General features: G+C 36.6%; 4 protein-coding genes across 10 annotated transcripts; 1 reads left to right on the top strand and 3 right to left on the bottom strand.

The window, feature by feature from the left end:
• Positions 1 to 294: 294 nt before the first annotated feature.
• On the bottom strand, positions 295 to 3,661 carry LOC144468492 (uncharacterized). 2 transcript variants are annotated; one of them, XM_078178014.1, is made up of 6 exons: positions 3,558 to 3,661; positions 2,828 to 3,011; positions 2,508 to 2,696; positions 1,487 to 2,408; positions 1,331 to 1,428; positions 295 to 1,177 (listed from the first exon to the last, which is right to left on the bottom strand). In XM_078178014.1, the coding sequence occupies exons 3-6, from the start codon at positions 2,625 to 2,627 to the stop codon at positions 365 to 367; spliced, it is 1,953 nt and encodes a 650-aa protein (XP_078034140.1). In that variant the 5' UTR covers positions 2,628 to 2,696; positions 2,828 to 3,011; positions 3,558 to 3,661; the 3' UTR covers positions 295 to 364. The 2 variants fall into 2 exon arrangements, with proteins under 2 accessions (XP_078034140.1, XP_078034138.1); XM_078178012.1 differs by having other exon boundaries at positions 295 to 1,428.
• A 425-nt stretch (positions 3,662 to 4,086) lies between these two features.
• Positions 4,087 to 6,405, bottom strand: Ilp-2 (insulin-like peptide 2). Of its 5 annotated transcripts, none has more exons than XM_078178084.1 (3): positions 6,283 to 6,405; positions 4,540 to 4,756; positions 4,087 to 4,251 (listed from the first exon to the last, which is right to left on the bottom strand). In XM_078178084.1, exons 2-3 carry the CDS (start codon positions 4,754 to 4,756, stop codon positions 4,088 to 4,090), a joined length of 381 nt encoding a protein of 126 aa, XP_078034210.1. In that variant the 5' UTR covers positions 6,283 to 6,405; the 3' UTR covers position 4,087. The 5 variants fall into 5 exon arrangements, with proteins under 5 accessions (XP_078034210.1, XP_078034209.1, XP_078034208.1 ...); XM_078178083.1 differs by lacking the exon at positions 6,283 to 6,405 and adding an exon at positions 6,170 to 6,269; XM_078178082.1 differs by lacking the exon at positions 6,283 to 6,405 and adding an exon at positions 6,069 to 6,190.
• A 1,326-nt stretch (positions 6,406 to 7,731) lies between these two features.
• LOC144468483 (protein O-mannosyl-transferase Tmtc3) lies at positions 7,732 to 13,230 on the bottom strand. The gene is made up of 12 exons (XM_078177995.1): positions 12,469 to 13,230; positions 11,529 to 11,665; positions 11,360 to 11,441; positions 11,034 to 11,133; positions 10,841 to 10,956; positions 10,601 to 10,773; positions 10,253 to 10,508; positions 10,009 to 10,157; positions 9,625 to 9,937; positions 9,252 to 9,542; positions 9,004 to 9,186; positions 7,732 to 8,926 (listed from the first exon to the last, which is right to left on the bottom strand). The coding sequence occupies exons 1-12, from the start codon at positions 12,658 to 12,660 to the stop codon at positions 7,904 to 7,906; spliced, it is 3,015 nt and encodes a 1,004-aa protein (XP_078034121.1). The 5' UTR covers positions 12,661 to 13,230; the 3' UTR covers positions 7,732 to 7,903.
• Positions 13,231 to 13,369: 139 nt separating this feature from the next.
• Positions 13,370 to 20,926, top strand: Nrt (Neurotactin). Of its 2 annotated transcripts, none has more exons than XM_078178010.1 (7): positions 13,370 to 13,841; positions 13,935 to 14,090; positions 15,726 to 15,944; positions 16,746 to 16,940; positions 17,247 to 17,460; positions 17,577 to 18,741; positions 18,816 to 20,926. In XM_078178010.1, exons 3-7 carry the CDS (start codon positions 15,732 to 15,734, stop codon positions 19,201 to 19,203), a joined length of 2,175 nt encoding a protein of 724 aa, XP_078034136.1. In that variant the 5' UTR covers positions 13,370 to 13,841; positions 13,935 to 14,090; positions 15,726 to 15,731; the 3' UTR covers positions 19,204 to 20,926. The 2 variants fall into 2 exon arrangements, with proteins under 2 accessions (XP_078034136.1, XP_078034137.1); XM_078178011.1 differs by having other exon boundaries at positions 13,925 to 14,090.
• Positions 20,927 to 21,401: the final 475 nt, after the last annotated feature.

The following is a 21,401-nucleotide window of genomic DNA, read 5'->3' as shown; positions in this document are numbered from 1 at the left end:
TTATATATTGCAATATTTGGAACAATCAGATTACATACTCATCTTGATCCTTCCTTGCCCTCTGACCCGCGCCTAATTTCGCGCACCGCGAGGTTAAATTTTCTTTGTTCTGATTGGCTGACGATTCACTGCTGTGACAGGATCCACAGCTGATTGGATATGCATAAAAATGGTGAGGACGTAAGCACCAACTTAAGGAATAAGAAAAGCATGCAGGAGTAAGTCCCATTACTGTGTATACGCCATCTATATATTCATAGGTTTATGGTTCGGTAAATAAAGTTGGTACTTAAGGAACATATAAATTATGTATTACAAAAAATGTATTTACAGCTACGGCAACACCTATGATATACATTGTACATTAAGTTTCTTCAGAAACTGCTTCAGCTTCTCGATCATCCAGAGCATGATACCCTTGTCTAGATAAACTTTTTCCTTGCAATGGAAAATATGTTGAGCCTAAAACTCGATTTTCTTGATGTGCGGGCATATCGCAAAAGAGACAACTAGTTTTTCCAAACACAAGGTCCAAACAAGGATGAAATATTAAACCACATATTCGACATATCTTATATCGCATGCCAGTGATTTGTAAGAGAGTAATAGCACACCTAGGCAGTATATGACCATTTGAACACTTAGTAACTTTCCAAGACAAATCATGTATTACTTCACCGCATAAATTACATGCCTCCACTTTGCTTATATTGAAATCTGATATTCTTTTTAAAATTTTTCTAGCACGCTTGGAAATTGGAGTAATTTCTTCGTTTTCTTCTCCTGCTAAATAAACTTCGAAGTACATTTTTAACAAGCATATAGAAAGTTGTTGTTCTTCAAATAAAGAAGAATTGTTATCCAGACGTTCGAGATAATCACAAGCTGTATGAATGAAAATCAAAGGCTGCGCTTCCGATACTTCTCCTGCGATACTTCCTATGCCTTGTATTACTTTCTTCTTCTCGCTGATTTCCATTATTACGGATATCCACATTGTTATTCGCAACTCGTTTAAAGGCAAAAATTCTAAAATCGATGGCGTTTTTGGCAATTCAGCTGTAATATTCTCAGCTTTCGTTGCTTTCATTCTAATCATTTCTAAGCAATCCCAAATACGTTCTAATCTTTTTCCTTCATTCTTTTTTAAAATGGTACATGGATCCCAACTCTCATGCTTCAAAATAAAGAAATGAAGTTTACTGGGTTCTTTCATTACCAAATGATCATATACAGCATTTGGGGAAGTTACATTTACAAATATCATGTAACTTAAAGAATGAGCAAGACCCAGATACCGTGGATGAGCTTGTTGCCAAACATTCTTTACCTGTATTTTTGAGAAGTTATCATTTCTAGTATCAATCATGAACATCAAGTTGTTCTCTGTTGTTACTAGCATACAGTCCGCATTGGCATAAGTCAATCCTGAAAATATTGGATTTAATTAGAACTTACATGCGAAGAATAAATTTCTTTTTCATACCTGAAATCATAAATCCTTCCAACTGTATGTGTTGAATAGATTTTAATGTTCCATTTGTTGCTAAATGTAACAAAAAAAGGAAAGTACCTTTCGAAATAAAAATTTTTATAGTTGCATTAAATCGGGGGAGTACCCTAATAACACCGATAGGTACGCGATCTGTGTACTCGTAATATTTTCTAATCGTTTTAAGTTCAATTATCTGATCACGTTCTTCAATTTCGAGACCATGGATACATCCATTGAGATATCCAATAATAATTATATGTTTCTTTTTGTCAATGCTAACCCAATGCAACGCGTTTATTCTTGCACGATTATTCAAACGTATCGTGCCAACAATTTTTACATCTGTAATTTCACTACAGTATGATACACATGGAACTTTGTAAATAATTACATCTCCATTGTGGTAAGAAATAGCAAAGTATGCAAAATCTACAAAAAGCGTGCTCCAAGTCATACACGAAGCTTGCAATGCTTTTATACAATTTTTTAATGTTGAAAACAGCATGACATTATCTTTACTATCTTTCAGCTGTACAGTTATTTCTTTCTCCATAGCGTTATACCGTGTAGTATTTAAATCATATGTGGGGTACCAATCTGTAGAAATTTTATGGAGAATTAAAACTGCCCCTGTTGTGGTTAAAATTGCAAGAAGGCAATTATTTGGATACATTAGATTCTGTGGTGACCAGGCCAAGTCCACTATTTTTGGTATCATCTCATTAACGTTGGGCACTTTAGGTGTCATACTTTCTTCCATTAAAAATGAGCAAATCTTTTCGCGTGACAGATCCCAAATTTTCAATTCTATTTTATTCTTTATGACTTCTGTAGGAAAGATTAATGGTGCATAAATGAAGGATCTTGAAAACTTAATGGTCGAATAAGGAGACATTGGACTTGGTATAAATTCCTGTATAAAATAATAATATGTAATATGAATGTGTTCTCTTCATTTTACAAAAGTTTGTCCAGAGCAACAAATGAAAAAGATATTTTACATCTGACTTACAAATACATGGATTCCTTTCTCTGTAAGAACAGATACATGATTGTCTTCAGACCATTGAACTGCAAACCTTGATATAATGGGTGGTGTGATTGCGAGACTATAAACTTCTTCTGTCTCCATTGTTTATGATGTGTTTGCATTATACAATTGTTCATGAATCTTTACTTTCATCTACATACTTCCAGTGCTCTTAAAATAGAATTTCATTAAATAATATCATTATATAAATATAAATATCTAATAAATTGAATGTTTAATCGTTTATAACATTGTTAATTATTTCAATTATAAACTACTGATTTCAGAATATGAACATTTACCTAATTTGTTTTTATACTTTTATATCAACTATAGTACATAGTATATAACGGGGGGGCTCCAAATCTATGGAGAAAAAGTATGGCACTCTTTTCGCTGCCATCTACGATAGCTGCAAATTTTTACGAACTAAAATTCAATATGGCTGCCTATACATGTGTCGATGCAACGCCATTTCCCGCCATTCTGAGGAAAGCCAAGCAGACCGCACGGAACCGATATATGTATATTATACCATAATAAAATAGAAAATAAAAAGTTTTTTCCCGTATTAATTTTTAACTTTTATTGTTTTTCTTTCCCCTGTGTCAGTTTATTGTACATTCATCCGAAATTAAATTATGAACACGACTATGTTGATTTCTTACAGTTTGTATGATGGTGTACCTAACTATTTTTGAAATAAATGTACTTGATACATTCTGCATTTGAATTACCGCGCCTAAACTGTCATCAAATTTTAGTTTAGTTAAGTTTGTAGAGAACGTAGGTGACAGTCAAAAATGCACCAGAAAAATTAACATTAGAGTCAGTCTCTCCTGTATACATATATTTTCATGATAGTGTGTCTAAAATATGTGTGCAAGAAAATGACAAGAAGTTTGGTCTTTCGAAAATATATTGAAACTGTATAATTTTCTCTTTCAAAACTTTTAGTTTTATGCATATACGTTTACAGGTATGCTAAATAATTTACATATATGATTTTACTATTTACTATATACTATTTACCAAATGGTTGCTCAATTAACCTATATCAGCTGCAACTGTTTCACACGTATAAGAATTAAAATATCGTTGTACGTAAGCATATTCAATCAACGATGCAATATCGGTTTCTTATGCGTATATAAACATACATAATATGTATATGATTAAGTACAAATGAGATCAAATTGTGTCATAAATGTTAGTATGTAATGTAGGTATAGAATACCAGTAAACACGCGACGAACTAAATTCTCATTCACTTAAAATAGACGTTCATCTACGTGGTTTGTACATTTTTTACGATAATTTTATTACGATTTGACTATGCAGAATCAAATAAATCCTGCCAATATATAAATACAAATTTCAATCAAGTCTACATTATTGGTGTACATTACTGTTCAAAGTAGAATAATTTAGAAAAGAAAATTTGTTACTGACAATGTGTACGATAACTGGTGTTATTGGTATTCATACATGTGTAGGATGCTTCTAATAAGGATCCAACACATTCTTTCGATCGAGGATGTGTAGTAAAATTGAACGTTTGGTTAAGGATTAGCGCAGTAAGTTCTTAGTTCCTCCGTGGTGCATGATTTTAGACAACACTCCTCGTAAATACCCCGAGGATTTCTTCGAACTTTCAACATTTTTTTCGCGTTCTCGACGGTCTTGTAAGGATGAACGTCATTGCTATACAGATAGCTGTCCATGTCTAGAAAAAGCGTAACTTTTATGCATTGAACAAGAGAAGAAAATGCCTGATTTATTATTTTGAAATACCCAGTACAGTGTTCCTCAAGCTGTGAGTCTGTTCTATGTTTGTTTCATCATTTATAAATTCTATAATATTAAAAAGACTTTTTTATTATATAAACATATGAGCCCTGGTATTATTACATATTTTTGCATAGAAGTACGTCGAGTCGGAAAGCATACGGTAGAAAGGTTGAGGACTACTGCTCCGGTAGTGTTAGCGTTGAACTAAAATATTGTTCAATACCTTGGTTGCTTTTTTTAAATCGGGCATGGTAAGCGCTACCACAAATCTGTTGCACAGTGGTCGAAAGACTTCGACCGCAATATTGACGCACTTCGTACTTCGCTTGCCGGTTTCGTCTATATTTGAACAGATCCGCTTTCGCGCGTTCCGCTTCCGACGTTAAGATTGTTGCCACGAGCATCAAACTCACGAGCACAAGTAATCGGTATGTGAACATCTAAAATTCAAGTAATACTCTTAAAACAATTTATGAATAACATGTTTTGAGCTATTTGAATATGTAACAATGAAACAAAATGTGAAATCTTAATATAGACGTAGAGCATACGAGTAATATAAAATTAGCGGGAAATTTAATAATGTCGGCTGATGTAAACAGTGAAAGTAATGCGACATCTGTCGACGTTCTTGAAACTATCGTTTTGAAAATCCAGAGCGGAAACTTTCATATACATACGATAATTAGTAGTAATTCATGGTAATTCATAAACTTTTATCGACATTTATTAGTAACGATACCTGATGTTGTCGCGTACCACTTTGACGAGATCAACTTATTTTTAGATATCATTTCTACGAATTCTGACCTACGATCTACGTAAAAGATAATTAAAAACAAACTTGTAGAAGCTGTCAAATAGTTCACTGAACATAACCGATCTTATGTACCTTGGTAGACTTCAAACAACTAGAAAACAGCATTGTTTCCCTTCTCATTTAAGTTTATTTTCCTAATGGAACTTCATCTTGCACCAATAAGAATAGTTAAAGGATACAAGCAAACGCTTATTATGGTCGGGAGAAAGAACGGCACCAGTAACTCATTCTTTTTAGTATGAATTTATAAATAGAGATCTAGGTGAAAAAACCCACGCTACCGATACACCCGACTTTATAATGTTAATTCCACTGCATGATTCATGAGCACTGATAACACATAATCTTAATATAACTTCGTCTGCTAATATGGACATTATTTAACGAGTATTTCCTTGATTTTATGGATAGAAGAACCGGATCGACTTGAACTTTTCAAACACATAGGAGAATATTTTCGATAAAAATGAATATGTAAGAAAAACTGTTGCCTAAGTACGAATTGATAAAACGGATATATGTGTGTACGTGTGCACGCGTGATTGCGCGCGCGCGTGCGTATGCGAGTGTTTGTATCATGACGTGCTATCAAAGTCTGGTACTTTCCTTTCTTTTCTTTATACATTAACCTTCACATCAATCGAGGAACATCATTCCAGGTAGTCTAATTTTCAAAATGAAACGGGTAAACGGTAAGTAAGAATTAGCTTGATAACTAAACACATTTGACAGAGCAGGCAAAAGGTTCCAATTACAGATTTTCGTGTGCCTCCTATTTTCACACAAATTTTAAATGGTATACCAGAATTGAAAACAAATGCCTTAAAGCCGATAAGAGAATCGTAAATACGCTGATAAAATGAAAGTAATAACGTGATTGATAGAAGATGTTATGCTTAAACGATGAAAAATATATTCCTATTTTACGCAACTGTATAAAACTATTTTATCACAGATATATTATGATGCATCGTGCATTTTTAAAGATTGCCATATCTGCGGACGAAAACTTGCACAGCATCGGGAAGCTTACTCTTCGTCGATAAATAGTATTGACGGCAATTGAAAAACTTCCGTGCGAGCTTAACCATTTGTACTATTTCTACCGTTTCCTGAAACGTTTTCTTGCGAATCGTGACGTTTCACCTTAATGGCTGACACCCTTTACTAGTCCCATTGATTTCAATCCCCAAGATTTCCTCTTGAATGTAAATTGCATTGAAAAGCTAGGCGAATCTTCTTCTTTATCGATGATTCGAATGAAACCATTAACTTCCTTAGACGAACGAATCTAGTATGCTATTATCACGGAAACATTGGTTAAACATCCGCATTGGAAATTATGAGAACGTAAGAAACTAAGGAGATTCATGGCAATGCATTGTTCTTTTTTCCTCTTGTTTGTCTTCATTTCATTTGGTTTATCGGCACAACTAAAAACATTCGATCGTTCATAATTAACAACAATGAGATAATACGATTCTGTACACTGCATGCACACTTTCAACACTTTCGACAGAAAAATAAAAAGAGGCCGGAAAAGCACGCGTTCGGCACACTAGGTCCTTCCGCGACTGTAACTGTTCTGCTCTGTTTAATATTGACAACTTGTAAAATACATTATTCGTGTTCTCTTCTCGGTATCCGTCGTGGAAAGTAAATATGCGAGCAGCCCACGTACCCCAACTTAACTCGATTCTTTCTTTTTTCACTGCTGCAGTCGTATATTCCCGACATTATCGCACTACTTCATTATCTATTATTACTGCTTAACACTAATATTGTTAAACGCGCTAGTGGTAAGCATTCCGTTTCCATCATCATTTATCCACAGGTCACGCTTGTTTTTCGTTTGTCGCTCCGAGAAATAGGGATTAGCAACAGAACTTGCGAGCTACAAAAATTATATTGGCGTGAAATCCTTGTAAGAATAATAACAACGCATATCTTCGGATTTCGTACGAATTTTATTGTCCTAAATGTATAGGAAAATTAGTTTATGCAATAATATTCGATTAAGATATCTTTATGATCTCGATAATTGTGAATAAAGATCAGTTTGGAGTTTCCAGTGTTGATGCGAATTGTAGTATAAACACTTACCGGTCCCCGACAAAGGTGATTATACGATGAGAACGGGTGAGAAAATTATGTCACTGAAAATGGTTACCGGGTTCCTTATAAAGCTGCAGACACATCTTGAGTAATACTGAACGATCAGGACGTGATCGTTAAGCATGTTACGCATATGTCATTTTTGTTAATTATTAAACATCCGGTGCAAAGCTATCGTGACATCTCGTTACATACGCTTTGTCGGCGCACATGATCAATTAACTGTGAAAAATGTCAAATAATTATTAGTAGTATTCAATGCAGGCCGTAAAACATCGGAAAACAATGAGAGTGTGTAAATGACAAAAGAAATGATCGAATTCGAAGGTCCAATTGTTTAACCTACCCGGGACAAAAATATAAAATGTACATTTATGACTGTACAATGGGCGTATGTAACGTTGAACGAATTTTAAAGGATACTACGAATAAGGATGAATTCCAGTGACGCAGGAGATCTATAAAGTAGAAGAAAAGAGATACACATTTTTTAAATATATTTTACAAAACATTCTATTCGTACAGCATATAAAACAATACTCTGTATTCATTTTATATTCACACATTAGCTCTATACGGCTGTACCACCATATTCTTTCGTTATACATAGAATATAACTTTATACAATATTCGGCGGATCGTAACGTCAATGTTATGACAATGCGGTGTCTTTTGCTTGACGTGTGGTTTCAACATGGTTTCCACCAGCTGGGATGATCGGCGCGACTTGATCAAATTGCTCGGACTTAATTGTTTTGCCTGCACGTTCCCGATCGATTGTCAATTCCGTCGCGTCCGCGCTGAAACCTCTTTCAGATGGAAGTTCCTGCATGTCGTTCGTACTTGAACTCGAGCTCGCGGATTTATCCTTATCGTTATACATTTCCTTCGCATCTGCTTTCATGTTGTTTAATGGGACTCTCCCAGGTTTCGTCGGACTCTTCATGTGTATTATATTGTTATTTAGCGAGTCTGTGCTACTTTGTTTATTCCCTATATGATTGTGGTGATTCGAAAAAACAGAATCTGTTTTTCCCAAGAACTGATTACCACCGTTGACGATATTCCCCGGACCTCCTGCGGCAGATGAACTACCAGCAGTATTACTGGCCGAAATGTCTCCCATATTGAAATTTCTCTCCTTCGGATTGGTTTGCCAAAACGAATCATCGAAGACTTCTGTGTCGCGTTGCTCCAAAGGTAGCCTATTGATACGAGCTTTCACAATAGCAAGGTGTCTGTGCACGTAATCCTGTTGAGGCGCCAATGCCGCTGCCCGTTCCAAACACTGAGCAGCCAAACCCAACTTACCACGCTCCACCATAACAACGCACAAATTGTGTAGGCCTTGGATATTTGTCGGATCTAACTGCAGTATGCGACGATAACAGTTCTCGGCAGCATCCAAGTCTTTTATATTATTAATGTAGATATCGCCTAAAAGAATTAATCCTTTAACATGGTCCGGGTGGAATCTGACTAATTGGTTCAAGAAGGGTGCTGCTTCGAGAGGACGTTGCTCGTCTGCCAATAACAAAGCCAAATTAAATAGTGCAGATCGAAAGTCTTCTTTTAATGCGACTGCATTTCGGAACCATCGTTCCGCGCTACCGCTATCATGGTCATCCATCGCCAACATTCCAAGATTAAAGTGTACTCTCTCGTTATTGGAATCCTAGAAAGAGTATTTTCGTTTTGTCAAACAACATTTTAGACATTAAAATGTTTCAAATAACGAACAATATAAAGTACCTTTCTCAAAAGTTTTAAAAGCCTTTCTCTAGCTACTTTTCGCAATTCGGCGCGACCCAGTTCTTGAAGTAAAATAGCCGAATTCAACAAAGCTTGCTCGTGTTCTGGATCAAATTCTAACGCTTTATCCAAATATGCCAAAGCTTGGGATGCTTTTCCTTGTTCCAAGAACACAACTCCCAGCTTAACAGGTAATAATTTTATCAAGTCTCACTTTTCCACTATTTGTAGGTATCTTGAATACTTACATTATAATAGATATCTGGATTATTACTGTCGTAGAAAAGAGCTCGCTCATAAACCTCTTGGGCTTCTTTAGTGCGATTAAGTTTAATTAAAACGTCACCTCGATTTATATATGCTTGCGTATAATCAGCGCGCATGCTGATTGCCTGTCTATAAAGCAAATCGGCCTCCTCTAACCTAGTTGCATTCTTCGCTATTAAGTTTGCTAAATTCACGAACACATTCAAATGATTTGGAGCTATTCGCGCTTGGTAAGATTCTCCAGGTTTTGCTTTTGGTAGTAACGATTTCGCCTAAAAAAAGGCAGAAGGCATACGATGAATAGTAAGGAAAAATTAAGGTACGATTTACTTTTGTTTTACAAACACGACTTACTTTCAAATATGCATCTTCGGCTTCTTTGAACATTTTGAGATGATTATAAGTTCTGCCTACGTTGATGTGTGCACCAATGTCGTCGCCTTGCACTTGAACGGCCATATTAAAAAAATTCAGTGCTTCTTTAAATTGCCCTTGACTTTCTAATGCGTGACCGACATTATTAAATAATTTGGCATTGCGATTATTCACTTTTAATCCTGACATGAATATGGAGTATTCGTCCAACCAATCATAATTTCTGATAAAAGTTTTCGTTGAGTGAGCCGCCAGAAGTGTTATTAATAAAAATAGTGTAAGTTTCCTGAGTCTAAAAAAAGAGGAAGACAGTGATTATGGATAAGCAAGTTAAACAAATAAGCGAGAGTACGATAAATTTACTTTTTATCGCACAAAATACTCCATCCGTATCCGACAAGCATACAAAACCCCATAGACGGTGCGTATAATACTCTTTCAGCAATGACGAATCCAACCGGGAAAAAGAGATTCGAGGCAGGCAAAAATGGCAGTATCATCATAGCCAAACTCTGTTTAAATGATTAGAGAACGTTAGGATTCCAATAGAAAATAATATCACCTGAACTAAATTAATTTTTCTGTGTTGAACATATTTAATGCTAACCATAATAAGAATGATGGAGGTTTGCCTATTGGGTGTTAAAATTGCCGTTGTTAATAATCCTAACACCGTTGTGTGAATTGCTACAGTAGCAAGATTGCGAACGTCTGTAAAACTTTCTATCAACGGTATCGTTCCCATAGTCCAATCACAGCATAAATCATTTGGAAGAAATAACAGCCTTAAATTGACTGCTGCGAGGTAATTGTACGTAAGCTGCCTTACCGGCGTTGGTGCTACAGATGCAGGATTGTCGAATCTAAAAAATCGTAATTAAAAACACAGTCCGCTGTAACTTGTGGAAAATTTCGAATATACTATGTACAAGATGTATGTAATTTTTGCAGGTACCTGGTAAATACAGGTAACTTTGAGCCCATTACATGTAGTCGAAGTATGAGTAAAGTAAATGTAACAAGTGTAAGGGCAGTCAAACGTTTTGTACCTTCACTGGACCAAGCAAAGGCTATTTTTTTCCCACCAAAAGCTGCCTTTATCGTTAGGAAAATATCCATTGCTCTGACCTGTATGAATGGTAATATTGTAAAATTAAATAAATACTTAATGTCAATTAATTTCTCATATATTTACCTTTTGTACAACAAAAATCTCATACAGCACACAAACAGCAGTAGCTGTTATTCCTTGTTCTTTGCACAACATGGCAGTAAAAACAAATAACATAGATAACATCAAGGACTTCCATTCTGTAAAAAATATTAATGTTATATTATTTAAATTAAAATATACTGTAACTTGATGCAAGTTTAAAAATCATCTTTACCTGTTGATCTCTTACTCTTGCAACATTTAGTGTACGTGATTAAAGCTGCCAGATAAAATAAAGAAGACAATGTTTCTGCTCTTCCCACCACTCCTGTAACCTTTAATATACGATTATCCACTGATAATGTATCTACACGCGATCTAGGAACTACAAAGCAATCGATCGCTCGACGTCGACCCTTTGAAACTGGATACAGTATTGAAAGACTGTTGCCGAAGGGAGGAACAATGACTAGAAATAATTATGAAATAACATTCTCATACATCAATTTAAGGTAACGTCGATCGATTCTATCGAAATAAATACCAATATGTGCAACTTACTGCCTCTGTATGTATAGGATGTACTGCGAATAGAAGAGAAGACACAAAAGTTGCAGAATCGGACAGAAACATCAAACAAGTCCTACAGAGTTGATTAACATTAGTTTCATACCAAATTGATGTAATATCAAGCTAAATCGATATTAAGATTCATTAAAGGAAAAGATACCTAAAATATAATAAGCACACTCCAACATGTAGAATAACATTGAGTAAATGATATCCCATAGGATCCAATTGATGAATCAAGTAATTCCATCTAAATGTGAGAACGCACAATGGCCTGTAAGATTTGTGCGACTGCTCCTGTACAAAACAATTACAAAATTACTTTTGTATTGCTATTTATTTAAGAAATTATTTTTAATTTTAATTATTTATTTATTTATTTAATATTACAAACAAAAAATGTATTCTGATATTCGCATAATAAATATTACGTAGGTAGATCATCTCTTAATAATATTGTATGTATGCATATAAAAAAATTAGTTTCATTCATAGAGGAGACATAAGAAAGAATATTACAAGCAGATTTGGATTCAACTACACAATTTCAAGCATTTAATGAATAATTTGAAAAAAGGAGCTGTTGAAAATAATAAATACAACTTGCGAAATATTCGATTATTTCGAACATCAAGCTCCTTGTAAGTTGTAACTTGAGTACTCTTTCGAAATCTGCCGGCAATTGTTCTAGCAATTAATTGTAATTGTTAATTACATCGGAAGTTTGGGTGCCGTTCGAAATTCACGATAACGAATTTAATATAACTTTTCTACGGTATATTGAACTCATTTCCATTTCCACTATTGACATGCGATGCAACTTATAAATGAAACGGAGACGGAAGCGGAAGGTTTCGATCCACACGAAAAATTGAGAAAGGAAACTGGGAATTAGATGCCGGTCGGTATTTTCTCCTGAAAAGGAGTTAAGGAAATCCAATTCGTATGAAATCGATTTCAATTCGATAAGATTGAGTTGGATCGAACCAAATCGAAAGGTAGGAAAAGGAAGAGAAGAGTTCAACGGATCAATACACAAGAAGGTAGACAAGAGTGAAAGGGAAGGGGGAAATCGAAAGCGCCTCCATCCAGTCACCCACCTTATGCATAGGAGTGCCCCAGAAATCATTGTAAAAGACATTTTTCAGAGGTGTGTGAGGCCTTAAGTCTCGATTATCCTTGATCGCGGAAATGTCATCGAAAACAAAGCCGCAATTGAAGCTGTTAAGGTAGACGGCGAAAGCGCTTATGGCGACGATCGCCGCGAGTGCTCCCCGCGCAGGCACTCCCATCACAAATAAGACATCGATCGGCCGTCTTTTTTTGGCGATTTTCAAATCGGAAACGCTATCGAACACTCTTCCGTTTTCCACGCCAGTGTTCGATATCTCACTCCACGATCTTCTTCGTTCACTATCTAACTAATCTATCTATCCTGCCTAACTAAATCTGTATTTGTTTGTCGAGTATAAATTTTAACCCCGCGATGTCCAGGAGAAACGCAGGAATTTCATCTTCAGGCACGTAGACGTAGACGTAGACGCGTTGGGTTTCTGGCTCATCGTGGACGCTTACTTTATGTGTCTAATGCGTCTAAATACGAGCGCGCTTTTTCACAGAACGACTTCCGGAACTTCATCGAGAACATGTCACTGAAAAACAAGCTTCTGTTCCCGGTCAAACGCTACACCTTGAGAGCGGATGTCAACTGTCAACCGATTCGACCAGAATCAACGTTCACCATACGCGCGCGTTAACATCAGTCAAAATCTGTACAGTAAGAGTAAGAACTGTCAAAAGATAGACTAGTATATATACACGTATGACTGAACGACGATGCACGCCACGTACCGTGAAACGAGGCAGAACGCAAATACGACACTACGACGGCGACAACGCTGATCCACTTTTCGCCGAGTCCGCATGCGCGTTCTTCGATTCGAGCGCGAACTACATACGATGCTCAAAACAATTATTTACGCGCATACATATACGTATACATTCGAACGTTGTATTATTTGTAAATGAACGATTTCGAACGAAAATCACACTGTGCACGTTGTTCTGTTTACCACCGTTCTTATACTGAAAATGATTTAGTTCCACGTCATTAGCGCGTTATAAAAATCACATTAACCGTACATGTATCTCGTTTTTGTTATATGATAGCATGAAAACACTATTGTTTGAATTTATTTCTGATACGAGAAAACAACAATATTGAGAATATAATTGGGCAGATTGTAAAATAATATTTAACTCTTGAGATTATTGTTCGACACGACCTACACCCATTTAAAAGGAAATAACCGCGCAAGGTTCAAAACCAGCCAATGAGCGAGTTGCGTCTCATTTAAACCGTGGTTGTGTGGGGTGTAGAGAGTAGCGATAGAGCTTCGTAGCAGGTAGCGGAACCGTGGAACGTGGAACGACACAACGCCAGTCGAGATCGAGGCAAGTCGAGGCAGTCGAGGTAAGCACGCGCTTGGCGTCATCCCACCTCGCTGACATTTGCGCTCGTTTAAACGTTTCTTTCTAAACCTAATTTGTATTAAGAACATTTTAGAGTGGTGTTGCGATCAATGAAGTGATTCCATCAACAGCAACGTGATTGGGTTCGTCCCAGCGTCCACTGGCCATTCAAAAGGTTTCGACTACAGGAATAGAGAAATTCTTCCTGAAAATTCAGTGGCGTCCGTCCTCAACGTATCCTTCGAAGAGCGTGAGTGTTTACATGTTCATATTTCGTTGTTGTTTTCGACGATAGGATCCGCACGATTCGTGTAACAAATTATGTTAGTGAACAGAATCGTAGGTAAACTTGTTATTTATCGAAAAACTCAAACAAACGACTGTAGACACGTGAAAATGCGTTTGAATTTTGTAGCTAGTTTTCTTAAAAGATAGAGTCGTTTTCATCGTTACGTTAATGATAGAATGCATGAACGTTTGTAAAATTTATTACGTTGATGTACATTTAAATAAATAAATAGTATAGTAGGGGTTGGGGGGAGGGGCGGGGAGGAAAGGGGGGGGGAGTGTAACGACGAAACATTACAGGAAATATCATTTATAACATTATCAAGTTTTCTAGCCTGTTAATCCGAATCATTTTTCAACCATAAACATTAAATAACTCATACAAATAGGGTCTAATTTGTAACACTACATAGGTATTACGATAAAATTGCGATGAAATTTACAACGAGCTTTTTTGCGAAGAAATTTTTGAAATAAAGACATAGATAAGGAACGTAAAAAGAAGGACACATAAATCGTACCGGAATAATGATTTATAAAAACGAAGACTGATCACATTTAATTTAGGAGTACACATGTTATTATTATAACGCAGAGATTTCTAAAACAATGTAATAAAAGTAACGAATCCTTGTGCTACCAATAATAGGTATTTCAGTTTATAGTATTCGTCCAGTTGAACGTTCAAAACGATTATTAGCCGGTTAACCACCTTCACCTTCTATATTTGAATGTTTTATGTTTCCTCGGCTTCTTCGAGTAGGAAAGGGTTTGATGATTCTATAATTAAAGAAAAACATTTCCGAATAAACAAGAAAAGATAAAAAGAATGATCGTGTGCGATTTGAAAAATACATAATTAAGCTTTTGTATTATTTCTAAATTTCTGTAATTTTATTATTCATGTATATTCGGTCGTTTGTTTGTTATCTCGTATGTATTTGACCTTCCCCGGGTACTTGAAAAATGCAAGCTAGGTAACTATGTATGGCTAGACTCCTGAAGGCAATAGGCTCAGAGAGCAATGCCATCCGATCGATCGGTTTACGTCTGGGCGTCCCGACGCCAGCTGCAACGCTCTTATAGATACAGGGTGATTCAAATTACAGTTTCCGCGTGTTTTCCCTACAATTGTTATACCATTCGAAAAAATATATTCTCATTTGCTGGATCTGAAAACAAAGACGCTGAATGAAATTATTTCGTTAACGAGGAGGTCAACGTTTCTTGCAAAATGTTCATAATAATTTGAAAATTATTCTTATTGTCAAGATTTTCGGGATTGAATAGCGCGGCGTCCTTTTGGAAATACTTACGAACAGTACTGGTTCTCAAAGCGTGGGCATTTCGTCATGCCCTCACCAAAGATTTTGCATAATTTCAATAATTATAAAATAAAATTTAGTTTGTTATGTACTTAAAACTAATTCGAATTATGAACCATGAATGCAACTTGCAAATTCAGAAGGTTTAGTGCAGTCAATATGAGAATAGAAAAAAAGAAAGCATTGTTTACATCTTCATCATAATTTGAACTGCATTTTCGATAGAAGTTTTTAATCGAGAAAAATTAATTGCTCTTAATTGGTATTTTCAGTGAACCATGAGTCAAGGTTATCAAGAAAAGAGTACAGATAAAAAGGAAATCGCGGAGGAGGAGAGGGAAAAAATGTTGAACGCCGAGAATACGAAACACACGGTATCATCGACCGCTCCAGATTCGGAATCCGAAGAACAGAAGCCTAAGAAGAAAATACCCATCGGCGGTATTAAGATGCCCGGCTTTTGTCGTACAAAGAGCAAGGAACCTTGCAAAGTAATAGTTAAACATCCAACCCCCGTTCAGAAGTTTGAATACGTAAATGCGTGACCTTTTCCGCAAGATCGGCAGGATCCAATCGTAACTTTTCATTGTTCTTGATTAAAATAAGCTGTACATCTTAATGAAATAACTTTTTTTTTAAATTGGTACAAGTGGCTAGAATTTTTTGAGATGTTGAACCGATTAATTTTCTACAGAATGAATACACGAAATGATCAATTAATTTTGTATATGCGTATATATTTCGAATACGGCGTGCAGTACACGAAATGTATCGTTCAGTGCACGTGTTATCGATCGCGCAATCCTTGTGTTGCGCACAATATACCAAGCTAATCTGAAAACTAAGTACGATCAGTTTATTTCGATTACATCCGAAATGGCGTGTCCAAGCGGATGCGAATGAGCAAGGACTGTTACCGTTCGAACCCGTCGTTTCCTTTTGCTCGATTAACATCTGTTTACGACCAACCGATACTACTGAAAGAGCACAAGTTCCCGGGGCACCATAGCGTGTTTACGAGGGGTGACCATAGCCCCGTAACGATTTCTTTTTCCCAACATTAAACCAATGGATGACGTCAGTTGAACAGTACACCTGGCCTTATTGATTGCGCGTCCCTTTAAATGACGGACGTCGCGTACGATAATGATAATGAGACTTCCAATAATGATATACATGAAAATACCTCTCCATTTACATGAGCCAACGAATATTACGTACGAATGTATTGTAGAAATTAACGATTCTTTCATTATTATGTCTTTTTATTTTTCCTTTTTCTTTTCGTTTAGGACGACGAGGGTAAACCAGCTGACGCAGGCGAAGTTGAAGTAACAGAGAAAAATGCCAAAGAAAACGAGCAAAACGTGTCTTCAGAAAAGGCGAACACGCCTAACAAAGAAACAAAAGAGAAAGAGGGACGCAAGGGCTTCCTCGACGCCATAAAACTACCTTTAGTCTCTGTTTTTCCTCGGAAAAAGAACAAGGTGATACTTAAGAGTACTTAAAGGATCGATTTTGTAACTTTGTCTTGCGTTTATTGCTTATGAAACGGAAAAATCGATGATTCGAAACCGTAAGATGTAATACAGAGCACTCGAGCACGTGCGGTTTTTTCTTTGACATATTCTTTAATTAATCGACCTACGTTTTCCTCTTTCATACACACGTATCCATTACTCACAGCTGAACGCGTAGATGAGTAGAACATGTCTATATTACACGTCGTTTCTCAATTTTCTAAAGGTCCATTCTCGCTACGATTTTACATAAAAATGTTTCTGATCACTTAGGAAGGAGAAGTAGAATTGGGAACAACCGGTGCCGCAGGATTAGCTAGCGTCGAGACCTTGGACGACGGTGCAGGAGATAAGAATCCAGTGGGGACCGAAGACGGAATGGAAACTGTTCGTCTCGATGGAGACGTTCCAGATGGTATCGACTCTCCTAAGCAACATTTTCTTGTTACCTGTATTGCTATCGCCAGAAAAAACTTATTTGTATTAGGTACGTGGCACATTGTTGTTGATTAGTCTGATAATATTATATAATTATATATAATATATGTTTACACTAATAATAGTGTGAAAATAATAATAATTGAGCAATGCATTCGTTAATAGTGGCCACGCTCTGTATCTTGCTATCGGTGATCATCATCATTTGCGTTGCCTGTGTCGGTCCAAGAAAGGGAAACACACAGCTAATCAAAGATGGAAATTACGTGGTGGCTGTTACATCTTGTGGTCCGGTGCAAGGTGTATCGGAAGACGGTGCGTTTGCATTTAGGGGAATCCCGTATGCGGTTCAACCGGTAGAAAATCGTCGCTGGCAACCCGCGGAACCGTTACGAAGAATAGAACGTTGTTGGACGGATACTTATCTCGCATATAATTCATCGGAAGTCTGCTTGCAACGAGATGCGTCCGGTGGTGTGATTGGAAAAGAGGATTGCTTGCATCTAGATGTGTTTACACCTGAAGTCAGATACGACTCACCTTTGCCCGTAGTCGTTATGATTGGCGCAGAGACCCTGAGCGGAGGATCACCGGGTATTATGCAGCCTTCTGCAAAGCTGGCCCGTGTCCGCGACATGGTCTTCGTCAGACCGAACTTCCGGTTGGGTATTTTTGGTTTCTTAGCCGCCGAACCGCTCTCGAGAGCAACCCATCCGCCCACGTCTGGAAACTATGGGCTGTCTGACATCATAGCAGCACTCCAATGGGTTCAGCTGAATATCGAGAATTTTGGTGGTAACAAGCATTCTGTAACTCTGTGGGGACACCGCGCTGGAGGAACGCTTGTCGCCACACTCGTTGGCATTCGTCGAACAAAAGAATTGTTCTCCCGAGTTTGGATATCCAGCGGAAGCGCAATCTTTCCGGGTAGAGAGTTAGAAGTCTCGCAAAAACTGAACGAGCAGTTCTTGAATTCGATAAAATGCAACGACGCCGCATGTCTGAGAAGCAAAAGCGTTGAGGAATTGATGGACTCGGTTCCGGATTCTTGGTATACCGGGAACATTGGGTTACCCGAGGCTAGAGAAGCGACGTCCAGAGACAGACGACACGAATGGTTAGTTATAGATCGCGCTATTCTTCAAGAACCCCTGGGTAATATCTGGGCAAAAGACGAACTCCCAGTTAAGATCGTCATGGGCACGACAGCTCATGCAGGAATTCCTTTAAAGTATCTTAATTCGAATACGACTCTGAATTCCACGCAAGTCGAGAAGTTAGTAAGAGAATCTCTTTTAGGGACATCGGGCTTAGCCGACGAGGCTCTTGAGTAAGTAAGACTGCTTTAGTAAACATAGTGATAAATCTGATACAATTTCATTAAATGTTCACTTGTACTTTCAGACGTTACAACACTACGTTAAAGGGTTTGTCGAGCATGATCTCTGACATTCGTGTAATATGTCCGCTGTTGACGGTAGCCCGAATGCAGTCTGCCATTCCGTTCTATGTGGCAACACAACCTCGTGGTCAGTTCGCAGACCCTGACAGCGATGCAGCCGCGATACTTGGGTCGTTTGCTGCGCGTACACCCGAGGAAAAAAGGCATGTCTCTGCGATGCAACAATTATTTAACCATTATGTATGGCACGGCGAAGTAGCTCGGGCAGATTCGAACGGCGTCAAACGAGTTCTCATTGTTGGACAAGACACCCTTCCCGAGCAGGATTACCCTAACTGCGACGTCTGGATAGGGAAAAACATTGTACCATCTTATGGTCGGATCGATTGAGCTATTTTTCTCATATATATCGAATGGGGGATACCCAGAATTTCGGACAAGCTTGAGATATTCTTCGCAATAACTAATTTGCTATCAAGCTTTTCAGACTTGCTGCGTTGTTCCTGAGGAGTTCAAGACGAAAGAAACGAATCGAAAATATTTCAAAAGACAATGCTTACCGACGGACTAAACCGATGAAAGGGAGAGGGGTGTTTCCTTTATAATACATTGTTAGTTCTCACAATGAACCGATTCTTTGAGTCGTCCGAATCGTCACAGCTATCTCCGATGTTCTAAATATAAAGTCATTAGCGGCTTTCATTAGAATTTCATCGCGCGGTGTAGTAATAAAATACTCATTCATATCATACGGGTTTTATCGAATAACGATAAAAGCGGACGAGGTGCATGTTACTTGTTCTTCTCGTTAAGTTTTAGAACTTAAATAAATAGCGTTGATCAATGATTTGAATCCGAAGTTAACTAGGGAACAATTTCGCGAGTTTTCTTCTTTTATACGTAACGTGGCCGGTACTTGAACAACATTTTCATTCAGAAGTATTTTATTTTATAACATCGTAGTATTACGAGTCGTTTTTAAAGAAATTGATATTATTTATTGCGTGAAATGCTATTAGATGACACACTGTAAGCGTATATTCTAAACACTTGATATTTATCGAAGGGATGAATATTTTGGTGAAGAAACTATTTATTAACATAATTTTTACAAACTACTGTTTAAGTGATTCCAAAAGCAGATCCCTCTCCTGGAATAATCGTTCTCATAACAATGCAAACTCAGCCGTGAGTTATCCGAGCTTTTTAAGGGTCGGAAAATATAAGCATATTAAATTACTCACTTCAATATATTGTTTCGTGTACTCGAAAGAAATAAGTATAGTCGTATTTAACGAGTTTTTATCGAAGATACATATTAGTTTCATCCCTGTATATTGTCGCTACTCTTCGATTTTCATTTTCTTTTCTTTTCTTTTAACGTGAATGTACTTAAATGTATTACAGGTCTATATTGTTCCAAACATGGAAACACGCATCTGATTTCTAAAGTGTAAGACTGATTTTAGAGATCGGCATTTCATTTGCATATGAATGTCTTTTATATATATATTAGTTGTAATCAAATAGCTTTATAGTATAAAAATATCTGCTTTATGTAAGCAAAGTTTGTTATACTGTAAATTAAGGGTCACGTAAAGAACTTTTTCATTGAGCTCATTATTTCTACACTAACGAAGAACCACCTGTAAAACTTGTGATCACAATGATATTTGTATGAGAGCCAAATTTGCACTGAGCACATATTTATGCTATCGAACTTAAAATTTTACTAGATATAGGAACATCTTTTGTATCTTTATATCACTAATACTAAGAATGTACGCATTTTAATAATTAACTATTTATCAAAGAAAGATAACATTTGTAACTATTCATGAGTCTAGTAAAATTTTAAGAGAACAATTACATTTTCATTTCATTGTGCATTCAGATGTTTGTAAATGGTGTTTGGAGAAAAATAAAATGGTGTCGTTCATTTTTTACACATCAGATGAAAGATTACAATTATAATAGTCAATAATTTATACTAATATAAGAACACCTAATTTACAAATTAACAAGTATATTTCACACAACTTTTTATCTATACAAAATATAATAAAATAATGTACATGTGCAACTTACATGAAAACTAGACACAATTATAAAACAGCTATATAGGTAGTTCATTTTACTATTAATTTATCCCTCGATATTAAGTTATTAATTCATTTGTACAATAACAAATTTGATCAAATTGAAAATGTAAGTACCTTGAGAGTGATGTGAGATCATTTGTAACATTCATTATCCTTCACCACTCGGTAACACATTCTAAACTATCGTGTATATTATATACTTAATTGTCGTTAAGTGCGGTGAATGAATGTATTAAATACAACATTTACCTATATGTAATATTTATTCGTAATTGATCAAGTTTCATTTTTGAATTTTCGGATAAGTTAAAAAAAAAACGACCGTCAAAGAATGCATGAAATCTGAATACAGAAGTGGATTTTCGAGCAGCTAGTTAAACTGCGGCCGATTCGAAAACGAAAATTCAAGGAGAGTACTTCACAGGTATATTACATTCCTTTCCTGCAGATTAAACTCTTCCCTAATATTGGGAAAGGTCCTCGATG

This window comes from Augochlora pura, chromosome 4 (genome assembly GCF_028453695.1).
Source record: "Augochlora pura isolate Apur16 chromosome 4, APUR_v2.2.1, whole genome shotgun sequence".
NCBI classification, from domain to species: domain Eukaryota; kingdom Metazoa; phylum Arthropoda; class Insecta; order Hymenoptera; family Halictidae; genus Augochlora; species Augochlora pura.
The sequence above is the reverse complement of the archived record's forward strand: the minus strand, read 5'-3'. Positions and strand labels throughout refer to the sequence as shown.

Coding starts and splice junctions, on each gene's coding strand:
- LOC144468492 (XM_078178012.1), bottom strand. CDS start 2,627: ATGGAGACAGAAGAAGTTTATAGTCTCGCAATCACACCACCCATTATA. Junction 2,409..2,507: donor AGAAAGGAATCCATGTATTT/GTAAGTCAGATG, acceptor TATTTTATACAG/GAATTTATACCAAGTCCAAT. Junction 1,429..1,486: donor GGAAGGATTTATGATTTCAG/GTATGAAAAAGA, acceptor CAATATTTTCAG/GATTGACTTATGCCAATGCG.
- Ilp-2 (XM_078178080.1), bottom strand. CDS start 5,256: ATGAGAAGGGAAACAATGCTGTTTTCTAGTTGTTTGAAGTCTACCAAG. Junction 4,757..5,208: donor GTTGTTTGAAGTCTACCAAG/GTACATAAGATC, acceptor CTTGAATTTTAG/ATGTTCACATACCGATTACT. Junction 4,252..4,539: donor ATTTAAAAAAAGCAACCAAG/GTATTGAACAAT, acceptor CGCTTTTTCTAG/ACATGGACAGCTATCTGTAT.
- LOC144468483 (XM_078177995.1), bottom strand. CDS start 12,660: ATGGGAGTGCCTGCGCGGGGAGCACTCGCGGCGATCGTCGCCATAAGC. Junction 11,442..11,528: donor GTGTGCTTATTATATTTTAG/GTATCTTTTCCT, acceptor TCAACTCTGTAG/GACTTGTTTGATGTTTCTGT. Junction 9,938..10,008: donor AGTATTTTGTGCGATAAAAA/GTAAATTTATCG, acceptor CTCTTTTTTTAG/ACTCAGGAAACTTACACTAT.
- Nrt (XM_078178010.1), top strand. CDS start 15,732: ATGAGTCAAGGTTATCAAGAAAAGAGTACAGATAAAAAGGAAATCGCG. Junction 15,945..16,745: donor AGAGCAAGGAACCTTGCAAA/GTAATAGTTAAA, acceptor CTTTTCGTTTAG/GACGACGAGGGTAAACCAGC. Junction 17,461..17,576: donor AAAAAACTTATTTGTATTAG/GTACGTGGCACA, acceptor ATTCGTTAATAG/TGGCCACGCTCTGTATCTTG.